The sequence below is a fragment of the Ranitomeya imitator genome, chromosome 6 (genome assembly GCF_032444005.1).
Source record: "Ranitomeya imitator isolate aRanImi1 chromosome 6, aRanImi1.pri, whole genome shotgun sequence".
Classification (NCBI taxonomy): Eukaryota; Metazoa; Chordata; class Amphibia; order Anura; family Dendrobatidae; genus Ranitomeya; species Ranitomeya imitator.
In genome coordinates this window covers 29203102-29220277 of record NC_091287.1, presented here as the reverse complement: position 1 = coordinate 29220277, position 17176 = coordinate 29203102, and the positions used below count along the sequence as shown (strand labels likewise).

Below are 17176 nucleotides of genomic sequence, written 5' to 3'. Positions count from 1 at the left end.
TCCAGTATCTAAATAACACCACCATATAGTACCCACGTCATACTAAAATATATTCAAAGACAAACAGTAAGGACAGTAATTATAATGCACGGGCAGCACGGTGGCGCAGTGGTTAGCACCACAGCCTTGCAGCGCTGGAGTCCTGGGTTCAAACCCCACCAAGGACAACATCTGCATGGAGTTTGTATGTTCTCTCCGTGTTTGCGTGGGTTTCCTCCGGGTTCTCCGGTTTCCTCCCACATTCCAAAGACATACTGATAGGGAATTTAGATTGTGAGCCCCATCGGGGACAGCGATGATAATGTGTGCAACCTGTAAAGCGCTGCGGAATATGTTAGCGCTATATAAAAATAAACATTATTATAATGTCTGTAAAGTGCTGCAGTATATAATGGCGCTATATTAGCGATGCATGATAAGTAAATAATAAGTATGTGTATTGTTCACACAACACCGTCATATCATGCCAAATAATAGTGCACAATACCCCCAACACCAGCATTCCGAACCACTAAATAATACCAAGATACATGACCCAAACACTTATTTTGCTCACATTATACTTCCATATAATTGAAAATAACACCGCTATAAAATACCCCAAAAATAAAACCATTGTGTAACAAAAACAACAACACCACGCAATGCTAAAAATCAGAATACAGCATCCAATTAATATTTACATATGGGGTCACGTAAAACACTGCCATTCCAGGTGAATTAACAATTCCGTACAATACCCACAACATACTAGCATTCGTTACATAAATACAGTTATACAGGTCCATATATATTTGGACAGAGACAACATTTTTCTAATTCTGGTTATAGACATTACCACAATGAATTTTAAACAAAACAATTCAGATGCAGTTGAAGTTCAGACTTTCAGCTTTCATTTGAGGGTATCCACATTAAAATTGGATGAAGGGTTTAGGAGTTTCAGCTCCTTAACATGTGCCACCCTGTTTTTAAAGGGACCAAAAGTAACTGGACAATTGACTCCAAGGCTATTTCATGGACAGGTGTGGGCAATTCCTTCGTTATATCATTCTCAATTAAGCAGATAAAAGGCCTGGAGTTGATTTGAGGTGTGGTGCTTGCATTGGGAAGGTTTTGCTATGAAGTAAACATGTGGTCAAAGGAGCTCTCCATGCAGGTGAAACAAGCCGTCCTTAAGCTGCGAAAACAGAAAAAAAACCATCCGAGAAATTGCTACAATATTAGGAGTGGCGAAATCTACAGTTTGGTACATGCTGAGAAAGAAAGAAAGCTCTGGTGAACTCATCAATGCAAAAAGACCTGGGCGCCCACGGAAGACAACAATGGTGGATGATCGCCGAATAATCTCCATAGTGAAGAGAAACCCCTTCACAACAGCCGACCAAGTGACCAACACTCTCCAGGAGGTCGGCGGATCAATATCCAAATCTACCATAAAGAGAAGACTGCATGAAAGTAAATACAGAGGGTTCACTGCACGGTGCAGCCGCTCATAAGCATCAAGAAGAAAAAGGCGAGACTGGACTTTGCTAAAAAATATCTAAACAAGCCGCACAGTTCTGGAAGAACATTCTTTGGACAGATGAAACCAAGATCAACCTCTACCAGAATGATGGAAAGAGAAAAGTATGGCGAAGGCGCGGTCCAGCTCGTGATCCAAAGCATACCACATCATCTGTAAAACACGGCGGAGGCAGTGTGATGGCTCGGGCATGCATGGCTGCCAGTGGCACTGGGTCACTAGTGTTTATTGATGATGTGACACAGGACAGAAGCAGCTGAATGCATTCTGAGGTATTCAGAGCCGCCATACTGTGTGCTCAGATCCAGCCAAATGCAGCCAAACTGATTGGTCGTCGTTTCATACTACAGATGGACAATGACCCAAAACATAAAGCCAAAGCAACCCAGGAGTTTATTAAAGCAAAGAAGTGGAATATTCTTCATTGGCCAAGTCAGTCACCTGATCTCAACCCAACTGAGCAGCATTTCACTTGTTAAAGACTAAACTTCAGACAGAAAAGCCCACAAACAAACAGCAACTGAAAACCACCGCAGTGAAGGCCTGGCAGAGCATTAAAAAGGAGGAAACACAGCGTCTGGTGATGTCCATGAGTTCAAGACTTCAGGCAGTCATTGCCAACAAAGGGTTTTCAACCAAGTACTAAAAATGAACATTTTATTTAAAATTATTGAATCTGTCCAATTACTTTTGATCCCTTTAAAAACAGGGGTGGCACATGTTAAGGAGCTGAAACTCCTAAACCCTTCATCTAATTTTAATGTGGATACCCTCAAATGAAAGCTGAAAGTCTGAACTTCAACTGCATCTGAATTGTTTTGTTTAAAATTCATTATGGTAATGTCTGTAACCAAAATTAGAAAAATGTTGTCTCTGTCCAAATATATATGGACTTAACTGTAATTCTGCCATACAAGGCCTAGATAACACAGTATACAAATAATACTCCCATCTAGTACTCACATAACACTGCTATACCATGCCAAATAATACCTGTACTATAATACTGCAATACATGGTCTAAATAATACCGCTATACAGTATCCAACATAATACTTACATGTAGTGTTCACATAACACTGCAATATAATTTTTGTACATAATACTGCAATTCAGTGGCTCAATACAATGCTTTAATAGCAAAATGGGGGTATTGGTAACCTTTTATTGATCCAAGGCTAACTGAAGCAAACAGGGGTCCTCAGCATTAGCTACAATCCCTCCCGTCACCACAGCTAAAGAAGAGCCCGACTTTTCTTGGCAGAGATAACTGATAACAAGGAACCCCAAAGTAGATTAATAGAGAATGTCGACTTTTCCTTTAATATTACTCTGAGGGGGTTTTCCCACCTTTGAGAAAATGATTGTTTTTAGCCTTAAATCCATGTAATTACGGTAACTAAAATAATAATAATAATAATAATTTGCAATTGTGTTAAATTAGACATTTTGCACCATTTTTTGATGTGCTCTGTCACTCTGTGGCCGAGTTACAAAAAAGTTACAAACAGAATGAACTCACTTACAAATTCTCAGCTAACTCATTCTGCAGCCAGAAATAGACAGGGTAATACCGCGGCTATAGAAAGGAAATGGTGCAAAACGTTTTTTTATGAAACAACTGCAAAAATGATTTTTAGCCCCAAGTCCTTCCATTTAAGTGAAAATAAAAGATCCCCAAAGGTGGACAACCCCTTTAAAAATAGGACCATATTCCAGACATGTGAGATACTAAGTATCTGAACCAGGACACGAGTCCATGATTTGGGCAATGTTGGCCGGGAGCTGCAGGCAATGTCAATATCACCCATGGGTTCAATAAATCTACCAGGTTATTTCACTTTATCCTCAGGATTTACAAAGGATTTTGTTGTTTTTGTGAAGGAACAGGATATACTCGTTCCACAACAATAAGAGCCAACAGCGTAAAGTAGAGGTGAAACATGTCAGAGGGCGAGGAACGGGGCTTGGGATCTGCTCACAAATTATATAAAGATGAAATCTGCAATAAAAAGTGCTGCATTCATAAATTCTACAAATTCCAGAGCTGAAATCTCCCAGCATTCCCTACTAAAATACCCTTAAAGGAGTCCAGTAATCTGCCCCGTAGGGACCTTACCTTCCTCATCAATGTACGCGCTGATTCCATGAGGGCTGAATGTGGACAAGTCAAACCCTTTACTGATCCGGAGAGTGGATGGACGGAGCTCCTCATCATTCAGGTCCAGAAGGAAAATTTCTCCAGGTTTTTCAGGAGCAAAACTCACAATTCCAGGAAATTTCAGACCCTAGAAGTACATACAACGGATTAATATGAAAGATGCAACATTTAAAGCATGCCTGCCGTATCCGGGGACTTTTCTGAATAATCTGTTTTGTGCGCACCGGAGGGAGAACAGTATAATGTGACTTGTATGCTGCATTTTCACCATTTGTACCCTCTAGGGGCTCTCTCTCTAATTTCCAGTCGTCTCTGAGCTAGTGAGTAGAGACTGGCTGCTATACAGAGCAGCATAGAGGACATTATACAACAATATAGAGCAGTGTAGCTGTGAATCCAGTTCTGAAACTGGATAAACACTTGCCAGAAAGCAGCCATATCGAGGACATTTTACACTGCTCGGTACTATTCCATCTGTGACTCCAGATCTGAAATTCAATATACACTTACCAGAAAACAGCAGTATATACAGCATTTTACAGCTCTACCGAGCAGTGTGTCTGTAAATCTAGCACCGACTGAGAAAACACTTACTAGAAAGCAGAAACACATGTCTGTGCATATCTGCACCTACCTATCTTGATTCTTTGCTTCTAACACTTATCCTCTTCTGCACAAGTGGGTGGCCTATTGCCACTATGCAGGAAAAGACTGTAACATGGCCAGAGATGAGATTCGGGGTTCAATTATTTATTTTCCAAATTGGGGATTGTCCTAGACTCCTAAAGGTTAGCTATAAGGTTAAACATAAAGCGATGGTTTATCTTAGCCATATGATATTGCTTATTGGATATAAATAAATATCCCTTTAAATGGTTATTCCCAAGGTTACGTAACTACATACAGTCATAGGGGTCAAAGGGATAGGGACTTGCAGGGGGACTCCCACCATTATTGAATATGAACAAGTTCCCGAGATTTTGACACTCGGGATTTCATCTATTCATCTCTATTTTATCATCAGTGCCAGGACGGGTTTATTCTTAGCACTTGTGGCGGTAACGATCACTGGGCGAATCCCTATAATGTGATCCTTGTAATCCCTATTCATCTGCTCATAGACTTTCTATAAAACATCACTAACCTTCTCAGTAACAAAAAAATAAATCTAGTTTATAACAGTATAGTAGACCTGGAAGAGGGAGAGGAGGGGGATGCAGCTGCAGCTTTTCATTCACTGTTTTAGAACAGTATGAGAAGGGCAGGGGAAGGAGAGCAGCAGGGGGGCATTGCCAATTTGTAGTAATTAATGCAGTACACAGTTCACATGGTGAAAAAAAAAGTCCAGAGCTGCACATGAAAAATCGACAGCCTCCAGCACTGCCAGGGGCACGGATTCCTAAGGGGCAACCAAGAACAGGAGGTCTCAGGATGACAGCACGTAGCCCTTCATTGCTGAGGACCAACAGAGACTTGACTTCACTATTTAGGTAATATATGGCGGTATTATTTGAACTACTAAATCGAACTATAATTTGGTAGTCTGTATGAAAGTACCGTATTATATGAACATTGTATGACAGCGTTATGTCAGCACTGCATGTAGTATTATTTGGATACTGTGTAGATTTAGACATATTGCGGTGTTATTTTTGCACTGACTGATGATATTTGGTTGTGGATATATTGTACAGAATTATTATTTGGCAGTGTTTTGTGAGCACTACGTGCAAGTATTATTAAGCTACTATGTGAAAGTATTGTTTGGGCATTGTATGGCGGTATTATGTGAGCATAACAAGGGTATTTAGACATTATATAGCAGTATTATTTTAGCACTGAACTATGTCATGTTGTGGAAATTGCAAAGTATTAGTTGTCATTGTATGGCAGTTTTATGTGAGCATCAGGTGCCAGTATTACTTGGGTACTGTATTAAAGCCTTATTTAAGCATTTCATGGCGATATTACATGTATTTGGACACTGTATCAAGGTATTTAGATGTTATATAGTTGTATTGCAACTATGCTATGTTGTGGATATGGCACTAGTTGGCATTGTATGGCAGTTTTATGTGAGCTCCACATGCAAGTATTACTTGGGTACAGTATTAAAGCATTATTTTAGCATTGCATGGCAATATTATTTGCATTGTATGGCAGTGGTATGTGAGCACTAAATGCAAGTATTATTTGGATACCGCATTGAGGTATTTAGACATTATATAACGGTATTATTTTGCCACTGAATTATATTATGCTGTGGATATTGTACATAAATATTATTTGGCACTAGGTAAGAAAGACATGTAGGTATTGTATGGATACAAAATAAAATGTCCGGCTGCTAGGACCCTCGTGATCAGCTGTGATCTATGGGAGATCCAGCAGCAAGTGTGCGAAATCCCTGCAGCGCCACCACTGGGGAAAGTAAGCATTACAGGTTCTCACTTAAAGCAATAGGGCTTTCCTTTTAATACAAGAACATCTTGCATTAGGATAAGAATAAGAAAAATATTATTTGTTACGTAAACAGCGCCATCTTTATCCACAGGCTGATTGTGGTATTGCAGATTATTCGATCTGGCTTGCAGTACCAGACACAACCCATGAACAAGAGTGGCGCTGTTTATGGAAGAGGTTGACTTTTTCTAATCCTGGATAAATCCCTTAATTTTACCAGAAGATCCTGTGTACTTACAGAGGAGATGAAGGCCAGGCCGTTGGGAAGAAGCGCGATGTCTTCAGAGCCGTATTCTGCAAGAGTAATCATGAAATAAAAAGGCGTCGGTTACATTTTATATCAATAGCGCACAATGTAGCGCTAAACAATCAGGTTTGTTTTTGTCATGGAAACCATCAACAAGCAGCAGACTTTTCTGATAATGAGCAAATATTTATTTTACTGAAGGTTTCTGAAACTGGAAATCGTCCCGAAACTCGGCCCATAAACTCATAGCTAAGGGAGTGGTCCTAGAATCCAATATTGGCGCCTCCTATCAGGTTTTGCAAAGTGTAATGTGCCAAAACCTTATGGAGCAGAATTAGATTTTTTTTTGCAGTAAACTTCCAAAAATCCAAACAAAGGCTTTAGATACAATATTTGAAGGAAATGTGTTGGAAAATTACCTACTACTGTTAATGTTAAAGTTAAAGTTTTTATGTTAATAGCAAGAAAAAAAAACCTCAGGATCAGATGCCACAGGCAGGACCAGAGACACAGGCAGGACCAGAGTCACAGGCAGGATCAGAGACAACAGGCAGGATCAGAGTAACAGGCAGGATCAGAGTCACAGGCAGGACCAGAGTCACAGGCAGGATCAGAGACCACAGGCAGGACCAGAGCCACAGGCAGGATCAGAGACCACAGGCAGGACCAGAGTCACAGGCAGGACCAGAGTCACAGGCAGGATCAGAGCCACAGGCAGGATCAGAGACCACAGGCAGGATCAAAGCCACAGACAGGATCAAAGCCACAGACAGGATCAGAGCCACAGGCAGAACTAGAGTCACAGGCAGGACCAGAGTCACAGGCAAGATCAGAGCGCGACAGGCAGGACAAGAATCACAGGCAGGACCAGAGTCACAGGCAGGAACAGAGTCACAGGCAGGACCAGAGTCACAGGCAGGATCAGAGTCACAGGCAGAACCAGAGCCACAGGAAAGATCAGAGTCACAGGCAGGACCAGAGTCACAGGCAGAACTAGAGCCACAGGCAGGACCAGAGACACAGGCAAGATCAGAGCCACAGGCAGGACCAGAGTCACAGGCAGGACCAGAGTCACATGCAGAACTAGAGCCACAGGCAGGACCAGAGTCACAGGCAGGACCAGAGTCACAGGCAGGACCAAAGCCACAGGCAAGATCAGAGTCACAGGCAGGACCAGAGACACAGGAAAGATCAGAGTCACAGGCAGGACCAGAGCCACAGGCAAGATCAGAGTCACAGGCAGGACCAAAGCCACAGGCAAGATCAGAGTCACAGGCAGGACCAGAGACACAGGAAAGATCAGAGTCACAGGCAGAACTAGAGCCACAGGCAGGACCAGAGCCACAGGCAAGATCAGAGACCACAGGCAGGACCAGAGACCACTGGCAAGATCAGAGCCAAAGGCAGGACCAGAGCCACAGGCAAGATCAGAGTCACATGCAGAACTAGAGCCACTGGCAGGACCAGAGTCATAGGCAGGTAATATATGGATAGCACTGGATTCACCATTTACAATACGGTCACAGATCATTCCTCCCTCCCTGCACAATGACTTCTGCACAGACAACAGAGCATGCCCAATACATTCTCCCATAAAAGTCCATTAACCCTCCAGTCTATTGTTTCCTATGGTCCATGTGGCTGCTGGAAGCATCTCTCTAAATGACAGCATCTCAGGTAAGATCAGGCAAGACGGGCTTACAGACAATAAAACATCATTACAATATATTCCGGGACTTGCTGCGACCAGCATCTTTTAAGTGTGTTCTCCTGTAACGAATGGCTCCATATATTAACCAGTAAATCTCATTTTATAGGACACAGTGAATTTTGCAGCCACTTACCAATCCCTTTGATGAACTGGCAATTAGGAAGCTCTAAGGGATCGATCTCTCTGAAGAACTGGACTCGACGGCTAGAAAACAAAAAGGGAGAATAATCTGCTAAATATATTCAGTATTCAGAGTATTTGCCCATTTTCTGCCAGGATGGTACTTCATATTCACCTTTATATGTATCTGCACTGCTCCTTTAAAGGGACTGCAAAAAAAAAATCCCATCAATCAGCAGCATTTTGAAGCCCACAAGAGATATATATATACTGATGCAGCTGATTGATGGGATTCTGAACCTGCAGACCCCCACAGATCGCTCAAAACACATCTATGATGTGTATCGTTCCTGCACAAAGTGATGTACCGGCTCAACAGTAAGTCCATGAAGTACAGCCATGTGCGTGTGCTCCTGTAGAAACTGCGCACTTTAGACTGGTGTTTTGAGGATTGTTGAGGGTCTCAGGACTCGGCCCCCTTCCCCGATCAGCAGCACACTGCCACTCAAGTGATCAGTATCCTTTAAGGAAATTGCAGATGCTGGACCAAAGAGGCTCTAGACACGAAGTCCTGTAGTGATAATTTCCTGCTGATTAAACACTGATTGTATTGAAACAGCAACACAAAGTCCACTAACTGATACATAACTGGAATCAGGGTCTCAGCCCTATATCATGCTGCCAACAGATTTCCTGTAAGGGCTTTTCCAGGCTTAAAATATTGATGATCTATTCTTAGGATAGGTCATCAATTTCAACTCAGTGGAGGACTCACATCCAGCATCAATCAGCTGTTTTATGGTCTATACAGAGATAAACAGTGGAAGTAGCTGGGACATCACAAATCTAAATGCTGTAGCGACCGTGCTCAGCTCTTATTGCTTTCAATAGGAGCTGAGCTGCAGCGTCTGTGAACTGCTACAACACAGTGATGTCCGGCTCATGCCAGATCTAAAAGCAGATGATCAGTGGGGGTTGCCGAGGGTCGGACCCTCACTGTTTTGATATTATTCACCTATCCTAAGAGAAGGTCATTAATATCATAAGTTGGAAAATCCATTTAATTGCATTATTGAAAGTTCAGGCTGGAACTTTCAGACAGGGCTGTTAAACACTATTATGAAAAGTATATCTGGGAGTGAAGTGGTAGGTGTAAGAGTGGAAGTTGGGTATAATAATAAAAAAAAGTGTCCGTAAACTCTCCTTTTCTGGAAATAATGGAGGTTATACAGGGGGAGAGTTGATGGTAAAAGGCTGTGATTGGTCAGAGGTTGATAACATGAAGAAAAGCTCCTGTACCTCCCCAGGGTTTCTGTCAGCTGTACAGGGAAAGAGATTACAGTAACAGACTGTGATTGGTGAGAGGGTGATAATATGAAGAGAAGTACCAGTACTACAGTCACAGGATAGATGACAGGATGTAATCGGAGAGAGGGGTGATAACATGAAGAAAAGCTCCTGCATCTCCCTATAGTCTTTATCAGCTGTACAGGGAAAAGACATGGTGCTACTCTTTTTGCAGGGAGTAACAAGGTAATTGAGGGCTAGCTGACGTCGAGCTGGGGCGTTGTATCATTCCTTAGGGTGCCAACCTCTGCGGTAAGGTAGGGAAACCATTAGGCCATAGTATTGTATCTTATATATTACTCATCAAACTCAATTTGACAGGTGGACCTGCCCCTATCAAAGTGTATCAAAGTGTGTAACCCCTCCCCTCCTTGTCAGGGCATCTGACTCCCTCCTCTTTTGATAATGTTTGATATTGTTATCACAGTATTTGATACAGTGATTATCACAGTATTTGTTTTTATATCCTATTAGATTTTCATTTTATATGTAGCTGCTGTGAGATTGCATTCTGTAATCAGAGCAATGTATTTTATTCACAGTGTTCACATATAGTGCAAAATTGTGTTTTGTAACACACCAGGCCGTTTATATAATTTTATATCCTAGCAGTGTATTTATTTGATCCTATTAGATTTTCATTTTATATGTAGCTGCTGTGAGATTGCATTCTGTAATCAGAGCAATGTATTTTATTCACAGTGTTCACATATAGTGCAAAATTGTATTTTATAACACACCAGGCCGTTTTATATAATTTATATCCTAGTCGTGTATTTATTTGATACTGGGATTCTCATTTTTTACATGTGGTTTATAACACCAGGCTCATTATATGGGCATATTATGTATATGGCCATGTTACAACACCCGCAAGTATGAAGCGGTGTGTTTTTATACGTTTATAAAAAAAGAAAAGACACGATATTGTAAAAGTTTCAAACATTTTATTGTTGTAAAATAAATACATCTCAAAGACATTTCAATAATATAAAAATTCTTACAGAATATAAAAAGTAAAAACATTAAATAGTACAATGAACATGCACCAGCACACTTCTTACAAAATAAATAAGTAAATAGTATCACAAGTACAATTAACATACATCATTATACTTCTTTCAAAATAAATAATATAGTGTTACAAGCCGAGTACAGCATTTATCCAGTACATTCTTTACATCGTGAGCCACATGGTTTGTAGTATCAGTAGAGACCTTTTTTTAGGCAGCAGAGTTCCGCGTGTGGTGCCTGATGACGTGGAATGTAAAGACAGAATTGTACGGGGCGTCGGATGTAGATACAGAGCGTGTCTCACTGCTGGAAATTTTTAACTCATCTAAAAGCTTCCTAGTAGTGGGGCTACCCACAACTGTAGATGGTATATTTAGTTCGGCCATAGCCTGCATAAATGAATCCCAACCCGGAGGTAAATTTCTGCCAGTCAGAGCATGACTCTGCGTTGTACTACGTACCAAATCCAGTAAGTTAGACCCTGGTATTACGGATCCTTTGAAAATAAATTCAGCTTTATTATTCCATGCTGTAACATTTTTATTCTGGAGTAACCTGTTTAGTAAAAATTCTGCATTCTTTTTATATCTTTGGTTTATATGGCTGACAATTTCAGCGACCTCTTGATTTTTATCAGAGTCGGTATTTGACAATTGTTGCTGATCAGGATCAGGAGTGCTAACCAGATTTAAAGCCGTTACTTCTTTTGAGCTGTGCCTCGTATGTACCAAGTAGCGCTGTAGCACGGAGCTATACATTTTAATTTTCACATCATCGGGAATGTCACGACGTTGTAAAATGGCGCTAATTTCACCATCAAGGCGACGAATAACACTGTTATTTGTAGCACTGGGTCTTAGTTTGTCTAGCTCCTGTTTGGGGACTAGATCCAATTTCTCTGTATGCTCCATTATTTTCCTGCGAGCAGACTTTTTATTATTGGAATTGCAAAAGCTAAAAGAGGGCCGATAAACCCGCCGGCCTGCTTTAGTAGGCGCTTCTTTTTCTTTATGGGCTGAGACCTGTCGCTCAGGGTTCTTATAGCTTTACGCCACTTCTTTAATATACCTTTTTGACACTCTTTCAGCGGAATCCTGCCTTTTAAGATGTTTAAAGCAATCTCGCCGATGGCTGTAATTAAATCATTGCTTGGATTACGCAAAATAGACTTTCTGACAGCGGGGGTTGCTTTCACCAGAGTTTTTAAGAGCGCCCAGTTACGCCGGAGTCTCTCAGACATCTTTACATCACAACGCACACAGCGTAGAATGTCTGATTCCTCGTAAAATTCACTTTTTAGAAGTGTTTTTCTTTTGAACATAGACAGCAGGCAACGCTGGTAGAAACAATCCAGTCCTTAAGCGAAGATCCTCAGGGGTATTAGCTCTCAAATCTACAAGCAAATACCCATAAGGCTCCCGCGTGGCATCCTCAAAAGCTTCTAGGAAAAAACGTGTTTTTCCGGGATACATCTGACGAGCTAGAGTTAAAATTTGTAATTTATCTCGGGGGTTATTAAAAAGCACCATGTACTTTGTGTTTAAATTTATCGTGCGGCTTTTCTTACCCTGACAAAATATGTTTTGTACCAGGTAGATAATGCTGAGATTTCTGTGGTGCACATACTTGGTAAAGGCTTTTTCTATCTCACAATTTTCACTAGCACTCTCCATGAGATCATCAACAATAGCCAAATTCACCTTCACCGGCAGGAATAATTCGTCATCTACGAATGTATTCGGCAGACCCTCCACAAATCTGGTGTTGGGAAAAGAGAGAGAGATTTCATCATATAGTTTTTGCCAACACGAATAAAACCAAACAATATTATCAGGTTTCTGAGAAAAATTAGTTTCAATATTATATAGCAGTTGTTTTACAAAATAGCTCTTTCCAGAATTAGACGGTCCTGCTAGAATGCATGAGAATGGGTGTTGCAGACGTGTATCCATCACAATACGCGACTAATACCCAAAAGGCACCTGCTGTACGATAATATGTTTCTCAGTTTCGGTGGCAGAATTGCGCGGGTAGTCCAGAACTAGATCTTTTAGACTGTTGAAATTAATAGATTGAGAGTTACCAAAATTTAGTGTTATCCCCTTAACTTTTAAGACAGTTTTACCGGTGTTGAGTTTGTATCCGTAAGTTTTGGGGCCCGCGGATATAAATTCTGTGATGTGTGTACCACCGGGTATTTCACTGGTCAGTTCCCCACAGGTAATCGCCTAAAGGCGGCTGCCACTCATCATCTCTCTGTACAAAAATAACTGAATCTGTGTCGTGATAAAGGCACCTCTTCTGCAGCCGGGCCAGCAGTGAATAGAGCTCTAGCTGGGCATACACTGTTGTAAAACACGCTATAAAAATGTTTGTGTTTTCGTTGTGTTAAAATCATACAGCCGCTGCCTCTTTTGTTTAATGATCTGACTGTTCGCTATAGATTTCAAGCGCCTTTTTTTACACCACCGCTATTTTTAATGATGGTGACGACTAGCTTTAACGAATTGGATGCTAGACATTCAACATTACTTTGAAGTGTGCGGGCAACGGCATTTAAACAAGATTCAGAATTTAAAATCTTCCCGGGTTTGTTTTGTAGCGAAAATAGGGTCTAAAGTATCGCCACATTCAAGCATTAACTGTACAAAGTCACCAGGTTCAATGTCCCTGATGATTCTATCCAGTAATGACTGAACGCCGTCATGAACAATATTTACGGCCTCTACAAATGATTGTACACGATCCAAATTTACAAATCAAAAATGATCTGTATGCATATGTCCGTTGAAATTGCGGAGAGCCCTTTGATGATGATAAAAATGCTGTAAAACGTCTGAACGATCTACGGACATTTCATTATCATAAACACCATTACCCACAGAGGCTGCATCATGCGTATTTTCAGTATGTGTTTCAAGATGCCCACTGCTCTGAGCATCTGGATCACCACTGCTGTTGACACTTCCTGGGTTGTCTTGGGTGTGTAGAACTGTAGATGGATCATGTAACAACCTCTGGGGATATTGTGTAGTTATAGCGCTGTAAACTGTCTTTCGACCCCTTCTAGCGGCTCGCGATCTTCTGGATTTTTTCAAACCATAGCCAACCAAGCTTAGTCAGGTGGATTTAGATTTATTTAAATTCACAGGGGGTGTATGTACACATGCATGATTTAGTTTAAAATCACACAGCTGTGGGATTAATTTCCCTATAATTTATATACAATGTGATATACTTTTGGTACCCCTCTGATGCTCGCTCGACTTAGACCATATCTGATAATGGCTAACCAGACTACCGGGCCCTTTAGGTACTGACCTATATGAGCAATTTCTCCTGTTATGTTAAAATTATTGCTAGTTTGATGACTGATTTGGTGCCCCCCTCCCTGATGTATTTACCCTTTGTTTGTTTGTACTGTCTATGTGTCTTTGTACGTTTCGTTTGCCCCCTTTAAAGCTGATTATTTGTACAAAGCAATCATTATATTTTTTATTGATGCACATTTCTCTTCTTTACAGAAGTTTGTTCAGCTTTGGTTGTATTTAAAACTTTAAATAAATATATTGAAACTAAAATCATACAGCTCGGCGATAATGCCAGGTGTTGGACAGGCATTTATCAGTCTTTCATACGTATCACAGAAAGATTTTAGTTTGATCTGTGCGAGTTTGGTATGGACGTACTGAGCAGACATGGCAGTAAACATTTTGACATGGTCATCATCCCACACAGGACTCCCTGTGTAAGATGAATGTTCAGCAACTTTCTGTTTTTTACTTACACGGCGTCGTGATACTGATCGTTTCTTTAGAGGCAATACATTGCCAAAATCGCTAGAAGATCTGCAGACTGGACAGTTTGACACACACGTATATTGCTCCGGTTATTACTCTTCTTACCCGCGACGAGCTGCGCAATTTCTCTGTTTTCAGGAGTAACTTGTGGAATGCTGATTGTGCTATTGGCTTCCTGAGTTATGCAGGGACTAGCGTTCTGCGATGCAAATCTCTCTCTTGAAACATTCTTATATTTCTGATGTGGAATCTTGGGGCTTGGATTCCCGGGGTGTTTGGGTGCCGCGTAGCTTTCCTCACGATCCACAACACAGATGGGCGAAAGAGGAGTTGTTCTCACAGCCGCATTAACTCTTTGTGGTTGATTCTGTGCAGATCCGTAATTACGCCGATGCAAAACTCGTGGTTGAAGATCCGGCATATCTAAAAGAAAAGATACAAGTGTCTGTTATCCGCGAAACCGGTGTAAAATTGGAAAAGCTACACGCCGACACTTATCCATGATCCTGCGTAATATTTGAAAAGTTAACTGTGACAGTTATCCATGACATCATTGTAACAATATTTGCATAAATCCAGTATAGAGCAGACCAGATATATACTTAAGTATGAACCGGGAATTGCACCTCCACAGCTCCTGGTTTAATGGACAGCGCATTGTTCGAGCTTGTCGAGACAGGGATATTCTCTTTTTCAAATTGAATTTTTCTGGCAACTAGTTTAGCAGATGTAAATAAAATATGACTATTAGTTAACACAGAATTGATTTTCTACACAAAACTGTCTCGTTGAGACGGTGATATTCTCTTTTTCAAAATGAATTTTCTGACAACTAGTTTAGCAGATATAAATAAAATATAACTATAACTATTACACAAAAGTGAGAATCGTATGTATTTCAAGTGAACCGTTACCTTTTCTATTCTTGAGACACCTGCTTAATGAATTTCCACGTCTTTTAGGAGCATCGGGTAGTGGTGAAATTACATTGTTCTTGACATCTATGATCTCGATGTCTGAATCCAGATTTTCACATGGTTCGGGAACACACCAGTTTTCCGGCATATAGACCGATGGATGCGTGTCAGTATCTGTATGAGAAATTGCACTTAGTTTGTGTTTACATACAAAGGATTAAAGCAGCTGACATAGTATAATATAGTTTTACGGTATAACCCCTGTTTATGGTGTATATGTTTTAATAATTTAGTATTATATTGGTGGCTAGCGGCATTATTTGTTTTAATAATTTAACCGTATATTTATTATGATATAATTTGTGTAATACAATAGTTAATAGCTGTTATAGTTTTACGTTATAACCAGTATTTATGGTGTAAAATTAACATAGCATGACTTATTCTGTATTACCTATGTTTTGCTTAGTATAAACATATTTATGCAGTAAGCGTAAATTTAGTTGTTGAGGTGTATAAAATAGTTTTACTGTATAAACCATATTTGTGGTGTAAAATTAATATAGCAAGACTTATTCCGTATCACCTATGTTTTGCTTAGTATAAACATATTTATGCAGTAGGCGTAAATTTAGTTGTTGAGGTGTTTAAAATAGTTTTACTGTATAAACCATATTTGTGGTGTAAAATTAATATAGCAAGACTTATTCCGTATTACCTATGTATTGCTTAGTATAAACATATTTATGCATTAGGCATAAATTTAGTTGTTGAGGTGTATAAATCGTGTTTGTCTGTGGTGGTGTGGAATTAACATACATAATGCATATATATATATATATATATATATATATATATATATATATATCTTTCTTACATGTGATACAGGAAAGATAAATATCTTGGTACCGTGTTACAATGACATTTTTCCCTGTCTAAATGCAAAAAGGAGAACCTAATTACCTGTGATAAGTTGAAGAGCAGGCTCATTATCTTCTAACGGTTCCACAGCTACGGATTCAAAGAGTTCATAATTCGGCGTGACAAAATTATTGCGATAATCGGGAGACATACACTCCTCTTAAATAAGAAAGAATGCAAGAATATATAATTAATATAAATTACTTATAATGACTTAATCAGAATGAGCCAATACATTATATTCGTATAATACCTAACGGTGTGCTTGTAAGAAGGGGGCTGTATTGATCGCAAGGATATTGGGATTCCATCTTAAATAAAAAGGGGAAAAGTTTTATTTATATCTATTCCGACGATAAATACAGTTTAAAACTATGTTACAAATATATACGTTACAGACAATGATAATATCAGGGAGCAAATAAATCAGTAAACACTTACTTTTTCAAAGAGTAGAGCAGCTGTTCAGATGTGCAGAAAAACTGCCTTTAAGATTCTGTGTGTCAAACCTGGAGGAGCTTGACCTGTATTTAAAGAGAAAACACCACCCACCTTGGCTGTGTTCAGCTCTTCAGTGATTTCAGCCAGGCAGTATCGGATTACACTAATGAGTTATTATTATTATTATTTATTTATACAGCACCATTGATTCCATGGTGCTGTACATGAGAAGGGGTTACATACAAGTTGCAGCTGTTGTGTTAAAATAAATAACTTATCTAGGACTGAAATATATTATCTAGGTCTGGAATATTTGGAATAAATACAGCATTTAATATGATATTTTATACAATTGATTTTCTGAAAGAAGCAGGCGGTTGTCGATTATCGACACATAATCATTTTATTCAATCATGGCGTCTAATTCCTATGACCACATATTAGAGAAACAATATTTTACACCTGAGGCCCCCGGATCATTCAGCGGAATTAACAAATTATTTAGAGAG

At 39.9% G+C, this 17176-nt stretch overlaps 2 protein-coding genes across 3 annotated transcripts in view; both read right to left on the bottom strand.

The window, feature by feature from the left end:
- LOC138641748 (serum paraoxonase/arylesterase 2-like) overlaps nt 1–17176 on the bottom strand; it is a 112076-nt gene that overhangs the window by 76854 nt on the left and 18046 nt on the right. For both annotated transcript variants that reach the window (XM_069729377.1, XM_069729376.1), the window contains exons 2-4: nt 8241–8311; nt 6388–6443; nt 3645–3813 (exon numbers count right to left, since the gene is read on the bottom strand). In XM_069729377.1, the coding sequence (XP_069585478.1) occupies nt 3645–3813; nt 6388–6443; nt 8241–8311 (296 nt within the window). The remainder of the gene's footprint in view (nt 1–3644; nt 3814–6387; nt 6444–8240; nt 8312–17176) is intronic.
- Nucleotides 10531–16766, bottom strand: LOC138641745 (uncharacterized). The gene is made up of 5 exons (XM_069729373.1): nt 16668–16766; nt 16480–16537; nt 16269–16385; nt 15303–15479; nt 10531–14811 (listed from the first exon to the last, which is right to left on the bottom strand). The coding sequence occupies exons 2-5, from the start codon at nt 16535–16537 to the stop codon at nt 14402–14404; spliced, it is 762 nt and encodes a 253-aa protein (XP_069585474.1). The 5' UTR covers nt 16668–16766; the 3' UTR covers nt 10531–14401.